The 19099-nt window shown below is 42.3% G+C and overlaps 1 protein-coding gene across 1 annotated transcript in view; it reads left to right on the forward strand.

Moving 5' to 3' along the window:
• Window positions 1-5994: 5994 nt before the first annotated feature.
• The window catches only part of KIF16B (kinesin family member 16B), a 113381-nt gene continuing 100276 nt past the window's right edge, over window positions 5995-19099 (forward strand). Inside the window, exons 1-4 of the mRNA XM_026036600.1 lie at window positions 5995-6038; window positions 13419-13488; window positions 14460-14573; window positions 17802-17918. Coding sequence (XP_025892385.1) covers window positions 5995-6038; window positions 13419-13488; window positions 14460-14573; window positions 17802-17918 — 345 coding nt within the window. The remainder of the gene's footprint in view (window positions 6039-13418; window positions 13489-14459; window positions 14574-17801; window positions 17919-19099) is intronic.

The raw sequence follows: 19099 nt of genomic DNA on the forward strand, positions 1-19099 counted from the left end.
CTCCGCTCCCGGCCGCGGCGGGGCCGAGCTCCGCGCTGCCGGGCCGCTGCGCCCGCTCGAGGCGGGTTTTCCAGGGGAACGCTCCGCGGCAGCCGTGGCAGGCCCCGTGGCGCGCGGCGGAGCAGCTCTGCGGCCCGGACACCCCTCGGGCGCTGCTCAGTCCTTGGCAGGCTGAGAAATACCCTCCCGGAGCGCCCCAGAGGGACCTGGATCCCTTCCAGGGATCTTGGGGCTGCCAGGAGCTCGGGTGGTGCTTTCGGGGCACCTACAGTGAACGAGCCTGCGTAGGGAGCCGCCGGGGCGCGTGGAGCCCCGCGAATACCCAGGGCAGCCTCCAAAGCACGAGGGAATCTGCGCGTTCATCCCGTGGAAGTGACCGGCCGGGCGGGCACGCGGTGCCGCTGCCAGCCCCCGTGGAGCCGCCGTGGGGAACGGCCGCCAGCTTCGCCTCGGCCCTGTACGAGTGCTGCCCGGCCCGCTCCRTGCGCGGGGAGCGCTCGGCATCTGCCTCCTGAGATACGGACAGGAAATACATACCTTTAYTTTTTCTTTAATCTTGTAACGTAAACGTGTCATATGCACATTAACACAGTTTTTGTTTTTGGTAATATGATTTAAGAGCCATTTTTAGGAACTTCTCCAGGCTCTACTGGCAATCTGGTTTTGGTTCTCTTGGTCTGGGATGAGGTAGCCAATTAAAAGCGTACATGGACACACTGCAACTCTTCCTTTTGTCTGGACTGATTTGGGTAGCTCTTAAAAGAGTCAACTCGTGATGTTTTGGAAAGTCTCTACATTGCTTTTCCTTCGAGGAGGGCCCCAAAAGCTTATGAGGATAAAATCCACCTGGGTTGGAAGGTGGACAGTATTGTAGTTCAGCAGTTCCAAACAGTTTTCCTTAGTCAGCCTGGTGAAGTTGGGTAGTTACAGGTCAGAGTTCACAAGTGTCTTGTTCCTCACTCCACCCCTCATCTGTTTAACACGTGATTCCTACCCAGCTTTGAAGTTATTCTACTTCTGCAGTTCACTTTCCCTGGCAGAAGCCCTGGCAATGAGCAGTGTAGGGCAAAGACTGTCTTTTAGTGCTTCGGTGGTGTGTGGGTCTCATTTGGAGACTGGAAGGGCAGTGTGCTAAGAGACAGAGGAGAAGGCGAAATGAAGAGCGTGTGGCAGAGCAGCAGAGGGCTGGTAGTTGTGCTGGGCAGTGGAAACACCAGCTGAYAACGTGTGTGTGGAAGTCGTCTTGTACTGCAGCACAAGAGTATTGTAGACTGTATATCTGAGCCCCCCGGTGTCTGGATTGCATGTGAGAGGGTAGCTGGAACAGGGCTACATGGCTGGAAAAAAGGAAGAAAACAGTGTGTGGTACAATGGAAGAAGAGGAGTGTGAGGGCAGGGAAGATAGAAGGCTGATGCACTTGAAGCAGTGAGCGGGAAACTCATCCTTGATGGGCTGCTCAGAGCAAGTGTGGGTGGGCTGTGGAAAGTGTTTTCCTGCACACCAGCAATCACAGAATCACAGAATATTCAAGCTTGGAAGGGACCTCTAGAGATCATCTTGTCCAACCTTCCCGCTCAAGCAGGGACACCTACAAGTCCCTACCCAGGGAAGTCCCTACCTAGGTAGGAAGTCCCTACCTAGGGAAGTAAAGCATGAATAGCCTTCCAGGTAAAGCTGTGGAATCCTTGCTGTTCATGGGGTGGGGCTCGGTGTCTCTAGAACGTGTGTCAGACAACTGCATTCAATGACATGGGAAGCTGCTTCTCAGACTTGGTGTCTAGATGCATCAGTGGCTCTGGTGCCTCCCTGAGCACCTCAGACCACTTTGCACATCCGTAGTGCTCTCCTCCAGCCACTACCCAGCAGTGGGGTATTGTGTCTGCTTAAAGATACTGTAAAACCATGATCATAAAGCTTAGAGGACCCAATAGCTTTCATGTTGCAGCAGTGAAGGCCTTGTTAACTGTGAGCCAGGAATCATCTCTTGCTCCTTTCAGTTTCCTTTGTGTGTCTTCCCCTAAGTGATGTTGCCTTTCTGCTTGCGGGTTGTTGCAGGAGGCACTGCAGTATTTTATAAAATAGGGATTTTTCTATCAAYGCAAAGCAACTTAAGTGTGTTCTGCTGCACTTGTTTTCAAAATCTTTAACACAGCACTGTGTGGGGTTAAGTTTCATTTCTTACATGAATTTGCTTTGGTTTCTTCTGAGCTTAGTCATATAATGCAGCTTATTTAATGAATCATTCTTCATTAGAGAAGACGGAGCTGGAGAGAAGCTSTTGCATTGGGTGCTGCCACGGCACCAATCCCTACACTTAGTTTGGCAAACTAATGGTTTTGGCCATCATGTGTTAATGTATATGGTTTGTTTTCCAAGACAGTTGTTAGGCATGTTCATTTATTGTCTTGCAATCTGGAGGATTTGCTGGAGGATCCCGTACCCGGTCGCTYAAACTGCCGGCAGGATCAGTCAGCAGGAGTCGGTCAGAGCAGTTGTTTCCTGCACCAAAAATGAGATGGTAGGAAAGCGCTATAGACTTCAAGGCACTCCTGTGTATCTAGTGGGCAGACTTCTTTGGACTCAGTGTTACTGGACACTGATTTATGAGGCGTTTGGGATCGTGTTTAGTCTGTGCTACCCCAGGTCCTTGTGTCATGCACCATTTCCGCCCAGTTCAAGTAAACACATTGCTTTACATGCATCTATTTAGAGTCTTAGGTAGTGGTGAGAGAGTTACCCCTTCTTTTACTTTCGTCTTGCATCCAGTTTTCTTTGTAYGGAAGCCAGAAATCAGTTAATACTCAGTAAAGTTACCTTTGCACTTCTCTTTTCAGTTAAAGACAACTATCTAGCAGGTACTGACTACGCTGGAGAATGTTTAGAAGCTTAGTAAGGGAAAGGTTACCTGAAAGAATTAAATTGATAGTAATAATTCTTATGCTCTTCAGTTGCTTATACCTGACAGGTTTAATCTTTTTTTTTATTAATTCATGAAATAATAGAGGATTAATGAGGATCATCTGCTTTCTTTACCTGAAAAGGATGTGAGGGTCATCAGAATGTGGGCTTGACCTACAGTAAACTCATGTTCCCTGTGCTTAACCTGTGGTCTCAACAGCTGTAAGCATTTATTTAAATGAGCTCTTCACACTTTCCCACAGCTCTGTCCTTGTTTTTAATCTAAAGAAGCRGAAATTGCCATTTGATTTTACATGAGCAGTTTGTAACGCTGCCCACGGCCTCCCTGGGTTTGCTGCCTGACGTGAGCTGCCCGGTGGGGATGGCCGGAGCGGGTGGGGATGGCCAGAGCGCTTGGCGGCCGTGCAGCTCCCAGTGGTTACATACCCATTCACAGCTGCTATCCTGTCCATAGATGAACTGCTTTTATGCTTGACATTGGAGAGAAATTGAAAATATGTTTTAGTGCTTAGGCAGGGCTTTTGTGCAACTCTAGGATTTGTTTGGATTGAAAACCGTGCTCATACCGATAATTTAGTAGTGTGGAATATATTTGTGGCTTATCCATTAGGCATGAGGATGTTCTGGTTGATTTTTATGTTTTTATGCCTCCTACTTAGGCAGCTCCTCTGCTTTCAGGCCTGGAGTCTGAGAACCCTGRAGCTGTAAGAGCAACATTGTGTTATCTTTAAAAATAACTGCTGTGAAATTCCAGCCRTACTATCAAGTGCAGAGCTTTCGACATCTCAATTTAATATAGCAGTGCAAGGGACRGATACACAAAACAAGTTGTTTCATCCGCAAGAAACATGTGACTAGACTGTTTGTGTAGCAGCAGACGGAGATAAACATGAAGACAGCGAGAGGCAGCTCAAATCTGAATTTCCACTCCTCATGCTCAGAAATAGTTTACTTACAAATTTGCTGATATTAATGTTATTAACTTCACATGAAATTTTTGAATTGAAAAGGGAAGCCAAAGAAATAAGTGGAGGGCTAACTTTACAAAATTTCTAATGTGGGTAAAAGAGGAATTAATTAGTTTCTCATGATAAGTTGCTGTGTTTAAATACACAGTAGTATGATTTTTCATTTTCTTGGAAGAGTGGGAGTGTTTTGATGATATATGTGTATACCTAGGATATTGGTATAAAACAGGTAGAGCGAGAAAAGATGGAATGATTCTAAGCAAGGACACCAAAAGRTAAATATATTCACTCTGCACGTGGTCAAGTTTGATGCATCAGTTTCTGGGCATTGATTGTCAGTTGCTGTTCTAGGAAATGTCAAGTGTGATAGGAGAAACATAACTCAAAGGCTGATTATAGGTAAGTGCTACAATAATGATGTGATTTACTTTCAGAACTACAAAAYTGCAGAGTGCAAGTCATCTATCAGCAAGTTCAGTTTGATGTTTCTTACGTTAACTCGTTGAATTTTTATTTTACTGATGATGCTCGTGCTTTGATTTGTAGTTACCTAGTTGTTCTACAATAAAGAGAAGTTGGAAGATCCATTAGGATAGTTGAGGCTCTGGTGTGCCTGGGGTAAATACCTCTGTCTTGCCTGTTCCCTTATGCACAGGTGACATAAAAGGACATTCAGTCTGGATTTTAAAGTAGTTATAGTCTTGTAATGTACACAGAGGAGTGTCTTGGTTTTCTTTCCTATTTATTACCTCTCCTCTCCTCTGGAGAAGCCAATAATAGAGTTTTGTTTTACAGCGTGGTCAGTCTCACTTCCTTACAACAGGTTCCAGAATACCAGAAGAACCGGAGGAGTGACCATGACCAAGACACCATTCCTTTCCTCTGTCCTTAATAATTGCGGCCCTTTAACCGAACCAAGATGTGCTTAATGGACTGGTTACACGTGTTGACACAGTGGTTATTGCCGCATTCCCAGGTGGAGTTAAGGGCAATGGGGAAGCTCTRTTAATTTCCTAAGCACAGTGAGGCTGCCGGAGGACCTGAGGGAATACAAAAACTACTAGTTTTCTCAACTTTCGTGCAAAACTATGGACTCTGATCATTATTTTCCCTGTAGATGAAATGAAGTGACCATGGTATGGTCATGCTGTCTGCTTGTTTGGAGTTTAGAGCTTTCAAGGAGATTCAGAAAGAAAGACAGGTGAGARAAAGGATTGGACCAGCTCTATAAAGACTGCCTGTCTGACTGCCTGAGTTCAGTGCTCTCTGGCCAGTGCTGGGGAGGGCTCTGCCTGTTAAAAGTRGCAAGAATGTGTATTCTTCAGGCACAGGTACCAACAATAACATAAACACTTATATAAAAATGCCCTCAAAGGTGATAAAATTTGAGTCTAGGAGATAACAGCTTGTGAGCGTTGTCATTGCAGTCTGTCACTTTGGAGTGAATGTGCAAATGAACTAATAGCATTTGCTTGGAARCTCAGGGTGTGTGTTGGGAAATCTCTGGATATTTGAAGAAGAGATGAGGTAGGTCGTGTTACGAGGCTGCAAGCAGACTGAGAAGACTGCAAACGTTGCTGCTCTGTGCAAGGTGAATGGGAGTGGAAACCACATCTTGCTCTCAGCATGGCATTCACTGACTGACACTTAGGACTGGAGAGGAAGAACGCAGAGAAGAGCAGAGTGGGCTGAAATAGAAGTCTACATTAGTGCTGGTGACAAATCTGATAATTAATATAGTAATATGGAGCTAGGTTTTAAGTTTTAAGGTTTTTCTTTAAGGGTACTGGTACATTCAGAGTTTGATATTGATTATGTAGGAATGGAAGAAGAGGTAACTGTGAATGAAGGGGGAAAAAGAAAAAGCCCCGAGTTATTTTACTCAGTAATATACAGAGAACTTTGCAAATGTAAAACAATATAGTCACTCTCTTGAAGGATTTAAATAGCAAGCAGTCTAGCCATGTGTTTCCTAAGGGGTGGTAAAATGGGACGCTGGCTGTCTGGGTTAATGAGTGTGGCTGAATGGGAATGTGGCTTTTCCTAACATGAGAAGTTAATCTCAAAGAGAGGAGCCAACACCCAGGATGAGAGTTGGCTGAGAACATGGATCCCACAGATCGGGATACTCAGGAAAAACTTGTTGAACTGTAGAGTTTTCCTTAAYAGAAAATCTCGACAATTCTGAAGCAAAGTGAGACTTAGAGGGCAATGAGCAATACAGGATGCCAGCAGTCTGGTGTTTTCTCCCTTCCCTGCCACTGCTGTTAAAATACATGGTCTTCTGAGCACTGATGGCTTGTGGCTTAGTTTCCTYGTTTCCTGCCCTTTCCTCTCTTGCTAAGCTTTGAAGTTTTTGTTTGGAACCCAAGACKTTGAACCTAAGAATGGGATATAATCGTAGTTTGGTTCTTACTTGCAAATAACTCTCACAGCCAAAGACAGAAGTTGCTTTCCATGCATCCTGCAGTGAGCCTCTATATCTGTACCTTTTTAAGTTCAGTTTTTAAAACCTCATTATCTGAATCGTGTTGGGAAGATCAACAGAAAAGGCTAGAATCACTTGTTCAAAGAGAAAAGTGAGCTAAATGTATGCTTTATGTTGTGACTGCCAGAAAAGATTAGAGATGCGAATCTAGAAATATTTATAGAGTTTAAATGTTGAAAARAGGAATTAATTATTTAGTTAGAGCTCATTCAAAATATCTTGGGAGTAATGGGATGAAGCTCATCATGGAGCAGCTGAAACTATATCGAAGGAATTACTGCCTAATGAGATAGTTTAGGCCGTGGAATAGTCCCCCAAGGGGGATGAAAGCCCAGGCAGTTGGGAAGACTTAATTCCTTTGAAGAAAGTCATTACAGAAAATGATCTTGCATGAATGGAAAGGTGAGACTAGACCTAGATGACTTGTCAGGAACTCCTGACTTCCTCTGCATGCTTTCTTTTCTTTTTTTTTTCTTCCGCAGAGGTTTTTAGAACAGGGCACATAAACTATGCGTCCAGCTTATTAAAACTGTATCTTTTCCATTCTCATGCATAAAGCCGGCTGAGTCGGGGAGGGATTGTCCCAAATGCAGAGCCCTGTCGTGTGGGTGAGCGGCAGAGCTGGAGCTGCCCCGGCTGCTGTTGGAGGAGCTCTCAGGTGTTGGAGCAAAACCCTGTGTGAAGAGTTAATTCCTGGAGCCTGCAAGGCCGGGACAGAACAGGAAGCCCACACAGACCCTCCGTTGACATATGCTTGTTTTCCTGACCTTTTCGGTTCTTCATGCAAATGCTTCACACTTTCTCAAGCACTGCAGCATTTGTCACAATTGCTACCCTGCTTCTTCTCTCCGTGGCACTGAAGTACAAAGATATCCCAGTGCTGGCGCGGCTGGAGCAAAGCAGCAGCGTGGGGCAGTGTAGGTAAAATTGCACCATTTACAAATTCTCATCTCCCAGATTTTACAGGCGTGTTGAACTTCAGCTGGTTTGGGAATAGAATTTCTGAGTTCTTGTATTTCAGTATTATAAAATACATTAGCAGGTTACCTCTATGTCTTATTGCAATGACGAACAATCCAAAGATGATTGGATGATATCTATGATTGATACCATCCATGTTGAGAATTTCCTGAGACCAGAAGGGATGAATGGATCTCTCTGTATTGCAACCTTTGTTCATGAAATGTAGGGGGGGAAATGTGAGTCCTCCAGTTTCCCCGTCTTTGTTTATTTGAAATTAAAAGCAGTTTTGAAATAACTGGGATTAGCAGTGAGCTCTCTTCACATGACTGAGCACTTGAACTAGAAGATTCTCATGAGTTTGCGTATCTGAAAGGCAGATATTGTTGATAAGAACAGCTGACTGAATAGAGTCCTTTATTTTCTACTAGCTGTAAGTACAAAACCAGACTTACCCACTCAAAGAGAGTCTTTCAGAGAGAGCTAGAATAAGGGCATATGTGGCAGTAGGTGTCGTAATGGCTGATGGGCTGAGGTTCTTGCAGTTCAWCTCTCCAATGTTTCAAATGCCTCCCCCTTAAAAAAGAAAAAAGTGTACTCAAGAAAGCAAGAACATGGCTGGCCTTAAAGTTTCTCTAGTAGACTTAGGTTTGTGGTTACATAATAATTACAACAGAGCTCCAGAATGTCCTTCACATGAACTTGGTTGCATGTGCCCTTTGCTAAAAGTTTCTACTAAACTTCTCTGCTAAAAGAAGAAAAATAAAAAGGAAAAAAAAAAAAAAGGCATTTGCTACACTTTTCTAAAGACTTGCATCAGGAACATGTAGAAGGGAGATTCACTTGAGGATATTCTACAACTGTGAAAGCTCTGTCAAGCTGAGGACTGCTAAGAATAGAAAAGTTATAATCAAGATAGCTTGTTGCTTGAAGCTTAAATATTATTCAGGTAATTATGGGATCTTTGACCATGGCATATGTGGCAATACACAGGCTCTCTGTTTTATTTATTTATTTTTAATAAACCAGCTCTTGCTGGCTTATAAAAGATTCAAGAACTTGCTTATGTGGCYGCTCCGTAGCGCTCCTATGTGAAGTGCTGGGGGGTGGCATCTTCCTGCGATGCGGTTAGAGGAGCAGCCTCAGGAGGCAGGACGGGGTTTCGGGTACCACAGCGCTCATCACACCTAAGACAGAACAAGGACATCTGTAAAAAGTTCATTTTTCGGGAGAGTCTTACTACTGTAGTTTAAACCAAAAGAACAGTTACGTGGGCACTAATATATAAACTCAGAGGGAATTTCTGTTTCTTGAGATGTAAAATTCTTTCTTTCTTTCTTCCTGTGTTCTCCGAGTTGATTATTCTGACATCCTGAGGTGCCAAACTGAGGGTGGTGTGGAGCCACTTGGTCAGTCACCTACGTTCCAGGAACTTCTGAACCTGTTGGCTGATGTTGTCCAAATCTGACAGTGTGGTAGAAATCTCAGAGATCAGTTGTGTTGTTTAGAGTGCGTGTCCTCAAAATGTGCCCTCGAAAACCATGCAAAGAGCATGAGTTTATGTTCATTTTAGTAGATGTGTACCATATAGTTGTTACTCTTTAGGCCSTGTCAGTGCATAGGTGACTTCAGTAGTTTAATTGCAACTTTGTTGATATGGAGAGTACTGGGTTACCTTGAACGAAGGATATGTTGGCCTATTGCCYGCTATGCGGTGAATGGAGATTTTGTATAGAGAAGAATCAGTGTTACAGGTGACCCAGCCCAGAGTGGATTCCCAAAATCTCAGGATTAAATCGGATCATGTGGCCTCTGCTGATTTTGATTCTCAAGCAACAGTATGCTGTGAGACTTTTTCAGCTGATATTTATGGAAAAACATCTTTAACCCAAAGAGTCATGAAGATGTTCAGTATAGAGCCTCTCAGGATTTCCTCTTCGCTCAACCTGGATATGTTTTCTTAATACTTGCATATTTTAAAATGGCTGTTTATAAACATGATTTAGCGAGTGTTTTTAAATTAAAAATAAACACCCCCTGCTAGATATCAAAAGTGTGATATTCCAGATTGCACCAGGGAAAGCAGCTTAGAAAATAGTCAGAAAAGTCACTTCTTAGTGATTACAAAAGTAACAACAACAACAAAAATCCCTCTGCAGGGATTTGTTTGGCTTTTTAATGCATTTRATTGAATTGAATCTGCCCCTTTTAAGAGTTACTGGAACAAAGGAAAGTGCAATTCAATGAGGCATCGGGGCACGATGAACAATGTGAGTTAGGGCATGACCGAGCTGCAGCAAGAAGCCAGGTTCTTCGTGACACGCTTTGAGTTTGCTTTTTTTTTTGGCGGATCTACCTTGAATTCTCTGGGGTTTTAAGGAACCATCATGTGTTTACGTTATGACCCCAGGAATACGCWTGGCTAGCAAGCAAGTAGAGTGCTAAAATTGGAAGTTCATAACGCTGTGCCTAAAAGATAATATTAAGAAGAAAARGCGCTTTTTTGAAAGGAAAAAACGTTGAGTACAGTCATGCAGTAGGTGACCCTGYGTGTGCAGGAGCTTTGGACTAGATGATCTCTAGAGGTCCCTTCCAACCTTAAGGATTCTGTGATTCTGTGAGTTCCTTTATGTACAGGCTCAAGCTGGTTTTGCGCAGTTGAAAAACAAAATGATGCACCTGCCCTTCAGCAACATCCTCTTCCTCTGGGTTTCTGTTGGATGTCTACGGTTGAACAGATTTCCAGAGTTTATTTTACAGACCCTCTTCCCATTCTTACACAGGCCCAGGAGGCCATTTATGCAGTACCTGTGTCCATAGCCCTTCCAGCCCTGCAGGTATCTGTTGGTGGCTGTTGCCTTTTTCTGTCCTTGGCTTTTGCCCTCACCTTCCCAAARGTGTCTCGTTCTTGCTGTTTTCTTCCCAGAAATCACCCCTCTGACCTCACAACTCAGGATGGGAACCCTAGTACGACTCCCAGGGGCATAAGCTGTAGTAAGTACTCTAGTATCAGAATAATAGGGAGCAGATTAATGAAAAGCCCTTCTCTGCTTAAAGAACTTTTCCTTTGAAGGACCTTATAGGTGAACTTGGAAATAGGGCATTTTTTTTCTTTATGATAATGATTTTTCTAAAACTTCCCTTGTTCCTCTGTGTTTGAAGTGACGGCTCTTCCACRTCCCACTCCCTCCCCAGTGCAGGAGGACCTTTAGAAAGTCCTGCAGAGCACTAAGTGACTTAATGAATGGCTGGAGCTGGAACTTATGGACTAGGAAGCTCCTTCCTGCTTCGAAATCCACGGATGCTGTTAACATTGGGCTGTGAGTAATCTGATTTGCAATAGATGCCTATAGAATTGCAAAAACTCTTCTCATCTTTGATCTGCAAAGAGGCAGGGAACGTAAGGGAAGGAGAAGATGAGGAAAAAACCTGACTTAGGTAGATCTGGATTGCAGTTTCTTACATGAAGCAGCTCTGTTTTGGTACCACTTGTGAGTGGGCAGTTCTTCATAGCCCACGTCTCCCACGTAATGGAAATGATTAAATCTTTGCCCAAGTAAACTGCCTCGTGCTTGGTCATTACAAGATTACGTGATAGTTCTTTTAAGCCTGTCTTGTTACTGATACTTTTTTTATTCCCCTCCTTCCTTTTAAGTGTTAGATGGCGAGCATACCAAGCAGACCACAAGCAGAGAGTTAATGGTTTAATGCTAACGCTAATTGGAGGTATTTCCTGCTGCCTGTGCCAAGCAGCTTGCCTGCTCCAGCACTTTATCCTTGGGTGGGGAGCCAAGGGATCACGGGATACAAGGTGATTTCCATGCGATCACCCAGCTCCACGTGGTGTGTGAAAGAGCAGGGAGGAAAGCCTGAGGGCTGGCTTAACCACTGGTTTGGGAGCAGATTGGGCTGCAGGGGAGAGAAGTTGCCTTGTATCAGCAAAGCACTAATTGTGAGCTCCTTTTGGCAGCCTTTACGGGGCTTTGTGACGAAGGGAATGGAATCTGTGGGGGCCGAGTGTCTTTGGCTGGTGACTGGTGCTCGTTGCTGACTTGAGATGTGGCTCGTGCTTTGTACTGATGCGGTGGAAACTGCTGGCTGGGATAAGATTCTCCTGGCCCTGAATGCTCACAGAAGGGTGTCCAAAAATTGAAATGTGGCACTTTGCAGCTTGGATCCTTCAAAGCTTCTGAAGGGGATTTAGTCTGCTGCTGAAGTGCATGAAAAGGTTGTTCTGAAGTGCTGTCAGTGCAAGCAGTTGTTTTCTAAGGGATCCTGGCCAACTATTCGTGCGTACAGTAAACTACATTCAGTTATTTCATATTACAAATAAACCTGAGTATTTGATTTCAGTGTTTTCTCCTCTTAATTTTGTTCACTTGCCTCAGGTTGGCAGCCTGATTCTGACCATAGGACTCCTTTTTTTTTCAGATTGTCTTCTCCCTGTCCTTCCCCTACAAAAATGCAAAATTCTTAATGTTATTGGCAGTATAAGCGCAAAGATTACTGACCTGTAGGCTTCTTAAAAATAATACGAAGGTGTTACACTTCCAACATTTTGCATGTGTTTTCTATAATTAGCATAGTTTTCATTTTTGTAATCTAGAGAGCTGGCTAGGTTCAGGAATGAAGACACAAATCCAGTTGACTATTTCCCCCCCATTTACATGTTGAACATGAAGGAATCCAGACAGAAGATGCTGGTCCAGACTTGGTCCCACCTGGAATTCCTCCAAACTTTAACAAAGAAATAATTGCTAAAATAATAAAAAAGGGTAGTTCCTGATAAGACTGGTAGGTAGGCAAATGCTGCATTACTCCTATGCCTAAATCTGTATCCTTCTAAAAAGTACCATTGGAAACATCCACTTCTGTTCCCTGTTTGTCACCCAGAACTTTCTTGTAGTATTTCAGTGTCTAAATGTAGACTTAGCTAAAGATGCTGAGGATGAGAAGGAAGCAACTGAAAGGCCTCCCTGAAGTCATGTTGCTGATGTTTTTTTCAATGGTAGATCTAACTTCAGACATATAATTAATCCCACAATTATTGCAGTTATGCATTTTATTAGCTTAGAAAATAACTTAATGTGTTGATATTTAAATAAGCTCTTTTGTCTGCTTAATCGTTATTCATTAATTCAGATTTTAAGATGGGTCTTGATCTATAGAATTTCTACCAGAGGCCTGAGTGTAAATAAAGGGTAACTTTGTGGATTTGATTGAGAAACGTGGTAGAAGATTCAAGAAGAAAAGGAACGTGATTGAAGAACATGGTAGAAGATTTAAGTTGTTCAGTGCAAAATGTCACTCTAAATAGCATAAACTAGGTCTTCTGTTTAAAAAAAGTAAAAAAAAGAGAAACTTCTCATAAAGATGACATAAATGAATATCCAGTTATTGCTGGGATATTGTGCAATGTAATACAAGAAACCCTCTTTATATATATTTTGCCTTTTCTTTAAAGCCCTTTGCTTTCTTTTGTACCAGTCAGATGTGCTAGTTTTAGTACTTTTATCCGTCTCTCTCTCCCCTGCGCCCATTCTTTACATCCCCAAAATATGTGGTGTACCCAMATATAATCAACCCCTCAAAACTGGGTTTGAGCTTTTGTAATTTAGTCCCTTTTGCCTGGACACTTGGCTAATTTGGGACTGTTTCTTACCGCCAGGGTAGTGGTAAAAGGTCAAGATTTATTTTATAAAACAATTTTAGAAAATTCCTTAGAGCCGCACAACGAACTTCCCCGAGCTTTGGATCAGACTCCTTCAGCCTAAGAACAAAACATCTGGTTTACTTGCAGGGTCAGACTTCCTAAGCAGGTTTTCCCAAGCTGCTTCTCTGTTACTAGRTGAAGGGATTTGTATTTGGAGGCAAGCCCAGGTGCTTCAAGTATCTGTAGTGGCAATAAATAAACATTGAATAAATAAAAATGTAAAATGAAATAAATACAAAATGAAAATGAAATACAAATGGATTCACTTGACTAATTGGCTGTTGCAAGCAGTTTAKTGAATAGAGATAGGACTGTGAATGATTGTGATATGTTTTATTTGACAAACACAAGTCTTGCTTTTATTTGCAGGGAGAAGGACCTGAATGCAAAATTTATTATTTCAATGGAAAAAAATAAAACAACAATCACAAACTTAAAGGTGAGTAAGCACAATTTTAAAAGGGAAATTCTAGTTAAGTAGTTGCCAAAATCTGCCTGGCTGTTCACTCGCCATAGCGCACTATGGAGAACAGTCCTTAATTTCAGAAATACTTMATTCTTTGGGAAAACCTGTTAAACTGCTATTGGTTCTTAAAACCATAGTTTTATGAAAAATATTCTGTARATGGTATCTCCTAGGTTTTCCTAAGGTATTTATTATTCTAGTCATTACTTAAATGGAAGCTAAAAGCCTAGAAGAGAGGTGTATTTCCAGTAGTTAATAAACCTGCAGGTGACCTGTAACAGCAATCTGGAATTTTCATGAAAATCAACTGAAGTTCCCACCACTTGCTCTAGTGTTTTGGTGATCTAATTTAACATATCTATCACCAAAAGAAGTTGTTCTCAACAAATAGATATTTGCAAGACAATTTCCAGTGGCAACTACATAAAAAGGATTTTCAGTACACAGTTTATTTAGGCTGATTCAGCTTGGAGCTGTGTATTGCTAAGGGGTGTTGCTAACTGTCCTGTCTTGAGCGTGATGCCAGCTTTAACCAGCATTAACCAGCAGGCCCATAAAACCAATTTAATTACARTTCTGCACTGAAATGCCATTTACAATGCAAAGATCTCTCTGACTCCTATTGATTATAYGCGAAGAATAATCCTTTAGTATAAACTGAAATACATATACAAGACTGATTTAAGTAAGTATTGTGACAAAAATGCGCTGTTGTGTTAGAATAAGGAAGCTAAAATTCAAAGCAAAACTCAGACTGTGTTTACGCCTTAATTCTGAAGGATGTCTCTGTTGATATTTTTCTTAGAATAATAGGTTAGCCTCTCATTGTGATCTTCTTACTAGGTGTAATCCTGTGTTAAATTTTGATTCTGAATAGTTATTCTAAAATATTTTAAAATATGTCATTAGCATATATTGTACCAACTTTTTTTTTTTTTTAATAGATACCGGAGGGTGGAACTGGAGACACGGGAAGAGAAAGAACAAAGACATTTACCTATGATTTTTCATATTTCTCAGCAGATAGTAAAAGTCCCAGCTTTGTGTGTCAAGAAACGGTAGGATTTCTAAATGTTAATAATTCATCTTTTTTGCGCCCTTTCTTTGGCCTGAAAGCATTTGTTCYTTTTAAACATCTTTCCATTTAAAGTACTTGTGTAAGTTAGAAATTCCCTAGATGCCGAAGAGTTGGAGTTTTGTTTTGCCTTGTTTTCTTTCTTCCATTTTTTTTCTTAAACTTGCCTAACACGATTAACCTACCTAACACTGTTAAGTGTTTTTCTCGTACTGAAAACTAAATGTCCTTTTTTCTGCTTCTCTTCTCTGATTTGTCTTGTGAGGTCAAGTTAGGAAACTTCTTTGACCTGTTTTGTGAGAGGAGCCCCTGAATTTGTTTTTGAACAGATTTGAAAGGATCCCTGTTGAGAAGCTAGTACACATCCTTAACTCGTGGAGACGGGAACATTCGTCTTATGTAGCTGAAGTGATTTCCTGATCAAAAGGTTTAGACATTGATGAAGCTGCTCAAAGGAGGCTCTTCTCTCTTGAGTCCTCTCCCTTGGTTTAGGAAAGACAAAACTGCCTTTCATCCTGCGTGCTCACAGTTGAAAACATGATGCTTTGAATTCTTAAGTTCGAGGTTAGCAGTATCTTATACAAGTTTAAAGTTGTGAGGAAAGTGCCTTCCTTTTTCCAAAAAAAAAAAAAAAAAAAGTGACCCCAGTCACACTTTTGCTGTCCCCCTCATAGAGCAAATTAATGTAAGTGGCAGATTAATGTGGAATTCATATAAATGGCTATCAACGTTCTAGCCTGCCTAGTTTCTGTACTTCTGAAGTGATAAGTGATAAAAATAGTTTCTCCCTTAGTAAGACCTTTTTGCTTCTATTTCGGAGTAAATCAGGTTGAYGATCAGGCAGGATCCCTGATGGTTTGAGAAAAATGACGACGACGTAAGGAGAGCTGCAGCAGCCTTCAGCAGCTGCAGCAGCCTTGAAGCCTTCAGGGTTTTTCTTTAGACTGTGAGCTTTATGGTTTATGGGGGTAGTAGCAGTTTGCTGGCATCCTAGACAYGACTTAGATGTCCATATTCAATATTCTGCTATTACAGCATGTGTCTCAATCCCAGACTCCCTCCTTGGTCCTGACTGCTTCTCTTGTTCAGTCATAAAAGTGCTTTTGTCCTTCTTTCAAGTGTTGGATTTAATATCATGTGTACAGCACATTGAAAACAGAAGGCATTTTAAAACAAAAGGAGTGCAGTTTCCAAGGAATTGCTCCACCAGCTATTGTTCTGCTTGTATTATTCATTTCAYATTTAATTGAAAGACTTGGTAGTTAAGCTCTTATCAACTTGCTGCAGAGTTTCCAGTTTTCTGCACCAGTGACAGAAGGAAGGCTGCCTTGGTTCGTGTGCAGCTTGCTAGGGAATAAAACTGTGCTTGAATGCTGCTAATGCAGATGTCTAGTAGGCTTTGTTTATGATGGTTGTTTTTTTCCCATTTAAAGGTAGAAAAATGATAAATACAAGTCTGTCTAATACTTCATGAACCATTCATGTCCCTTGCAGATGTAAAATAGGCTTTAATGCACAAAAATTAGAGCAGGAGTGGAAGTTAACCTTTGACAGAAGCTGAGAGAACTTAGTTCAGTTTATTGATCTTTTGTGACTAACAAAGCCCTGTCCTAATAATCTACCTTCTGATCTGTGCTTTAAATTCCTGTGCATAAAAATTACTCTCTGTAGTTACAAATATCACTTTGCATGCTGACTATTCTGTGTACTGCCTCAAGTCATTTAGCAGGTCTACACAGATTTTTAGGAGGGAATTGGCAAAAAAATAGAGGAAATACATATGGCTCATTTAAAAGCAGCTGGGAGGAAGCTCCTGGAAACCCTTCCAGGATTATAGAGCCATGATACAGCAAGAAAAATGAAGGTAATACTAGTTTTCTGGAAAGGTGTGGGTGAGAATTGTGATGCAGATCTTCATAAAGCCCAGGCTGAGCAAAACCCGCAGGGAGGTTTTGACACAATATGAGAAGTTCTAATTTGTGCTGTGAGTGAAAAAAGCGTAGGCAGAAATGTTTGGGGAATCCTGGTTTTGCATCTCCGTGCCTGTGTGGGAGGACAGCTCTGGGAGCCTGTGCAGGCGCGGGAGGTCGGAGCTGGGGCCTGGATCAGACTGGAGGACATAAACGCGGAGGGGAGTTTCAGGAGAGCCGCAGGCAAAACAGTAGCGCGTAAAGACGTGGACCAGACACTGAGATAAGATGTTGGACACTGAAAAAAAGTGAAAGAAGGAAAAAAATAAACCTGTGGGTGCTTGGGAAGAGGAATTCAGCTGAGCTGTTGCTTTCAGATGCTGAGAGAAAGGAAAATCATGCTGCTCGGGCTGATCTTCGAGAAGTATGACCCATTACACGGCTTTAACTTCCTTGCTCTAGCGAAGGTCATTATTAAATATTCCAAATGTATGATAGCACTCGAGCATTAATGCTTCAAAAAGTCCCTATCACTCATCCAAGGAGTCCTAGGGAGGAATGTCATGACCACCCTACGTGCCTGCTAGGCTCTACTGCTGTCTTGGACACGTTAGTTGATTTAAACCACGTATGCTGAGGTGTCACGGCCCAGTCAGGTGAAGGAGCTATGAGGGTTTTGAAAAGCTTGTCTGGATTGGGCGCCCATATTGGTGTCATCTCCAAGTCGGAAGCGTTGTGCCTTGCCCAAGAGACCAGGGAGGATATGGAGGAAAGCGAGGGGAATGTTGATGAAGGGTCGGGAATCTGGGAGGGAAACTGGTAGTGAGAGCTGGACTTGGGTGAGAGGGGAGCCACGTGTTGTGTGATGTGGCCAAAAGCAGGTGGAAAAATAGGAGCCAAGAGAAAACAGGAATAGTGCCACAGGTGAGAGGAAACACTTCCCATTGAGGAGGGGACAGATCTTTGCAGAATATGTAAAATTAAGAATGGTACAAGAAGTAAGTAGACACTATGGAAAAGTAGTAGTGTTTTATTTATTTTTGGTGCTTCTGAGTGTCAAGTGGATCTGTGAAGGAAGAGAAAGTAGAAAATATGTCATTGCACTGTTGTAAACTAAATGTAGTAGTAAAATTCCTTTTAAGCATTGAATTTTTGTCCTGTAATAAATAGCATTGGTTGATGCCAATAGCTTATACTGTGGTATTTTAACATGTTTATTGTTTAAAGTTTCCCCGTGGAAACAGTTTTTCTTTTTCCCCAAAACCTCTTTGGTCTTCAAAAATGTTTTTCATTTGTTTCAGGTTTTCAAAAATCTTGGTACTGATGTGCTTAAATCTGCTTTTGAAGGTTATAATGCTTGTGTGTTTGCATATGGACAGACTGGATCTGGAAAGTCCTACACCATGATGGGAAATGCGGTATGTCGTATTTGGCAAACRAACATTTTTATTCTTAACCGTGCATTGAAATTATGCTCTAGCAAGAGCACTGTCTTATAAATTATTACCTATCTTCTCTGTATCCTCTCAATTACCATCCTAGCTTCYAGTAGGAATCTGAGTTTCTGGAAGCTCTGTTTCTTCAATAGATGGATCCTTAACAGTTGAAAGAAGTGGCTRTAGGGGATGGCCTGTTCTACGGGAGAAAAAGCTTTCATTTTTACTGCGGATTAGAACAACAGAAAAAAAAATAAATAAATGCCATTGCAGCTTTTCACAGAATCACAGAATGTTTAAGGTTGGAAGGGGCCTCTGGGAATCATCTAGTCCAACCTTCCTACTCCAGSWGGGACACCCAGAGCATGGGGCACAGGGCATGCCAGGTGGGTTTGGAGACCTCCAGAGAAGGAGACTCCACAGCCTCCCTGGGCAGCCTGTGCCAGGGCTCTGTCACCCTCACAGTGAARAAGTTCCTCCTCACATGGAGATGGAACTKCCTGTGTTTCAATTTACACCCATTACCTCTTGTCCTGTCACTGGCTACCTCTGAGAGTTTGGCCCCTTCCTCCCTACATTCCCCCTCCATGTTTCCATGCCCAGATTGAGGCAAGAAAGAAGCTACTGGTTATGAGGACTAAATGATCAATCCCTTTTGAAAGCATATGTTCTTCTGGACTTTTTTGAATGCTTAGAAAATTTCAAATGGTCCTTGACCCTTGCTTAGAAAAGGCTTTCAAGTGGAGAGTAGAACCTGGGAGTGAGAGAAGCTAAATTTAAGTTTTAAAACACTGTTATGGAACAATGCAGTGATTTTTGATTTGAAGGATTAAGTCCTGCTAAACCCTGCAATGAAGAATCTGGAAGAGAGAGGTGAGATTGGAGGGGGAGTTTGCAGGTTGTGAAAGGAGCTGCCACACTTGCCCAAGGAGGGAAAGAACTGCCTSAACTGCTGAGGGAGGAGCGGTTTAGCAGCTGATGGATCACGTCTGTTTGCAAGGCAGCCTGCACAAATTTTATTGCCTTTTAATCCTTGGAAAAAACTACAGCTTGTCCTTTGCCAGCAGCAACGAGAAGGGGGATGTTGCCACTTGTCCTTCATTAGATAGATATCACTTTGGAGCTGTAATAAGATTGGCCATTTTGYACCTCCTTGAGTTTAG

This window comes from Nothoprocta perdicaria, unplaced genomic scaffold, assembly GCF_003342845.1.
Source record: "Nothoprocta perdicaria isolate Ctin4 unplaced genomic scaffold, notPer1 scaffold_181, whole genome shotgun sequence".
Classification (NCBI taxonomy): domain Eukaryota; kingdom Metazoa; phylum Chordata; class Aves; order Tinamiformes; family Tinamidae; genus Nothoprocta; species Nothoprocta perdicaria.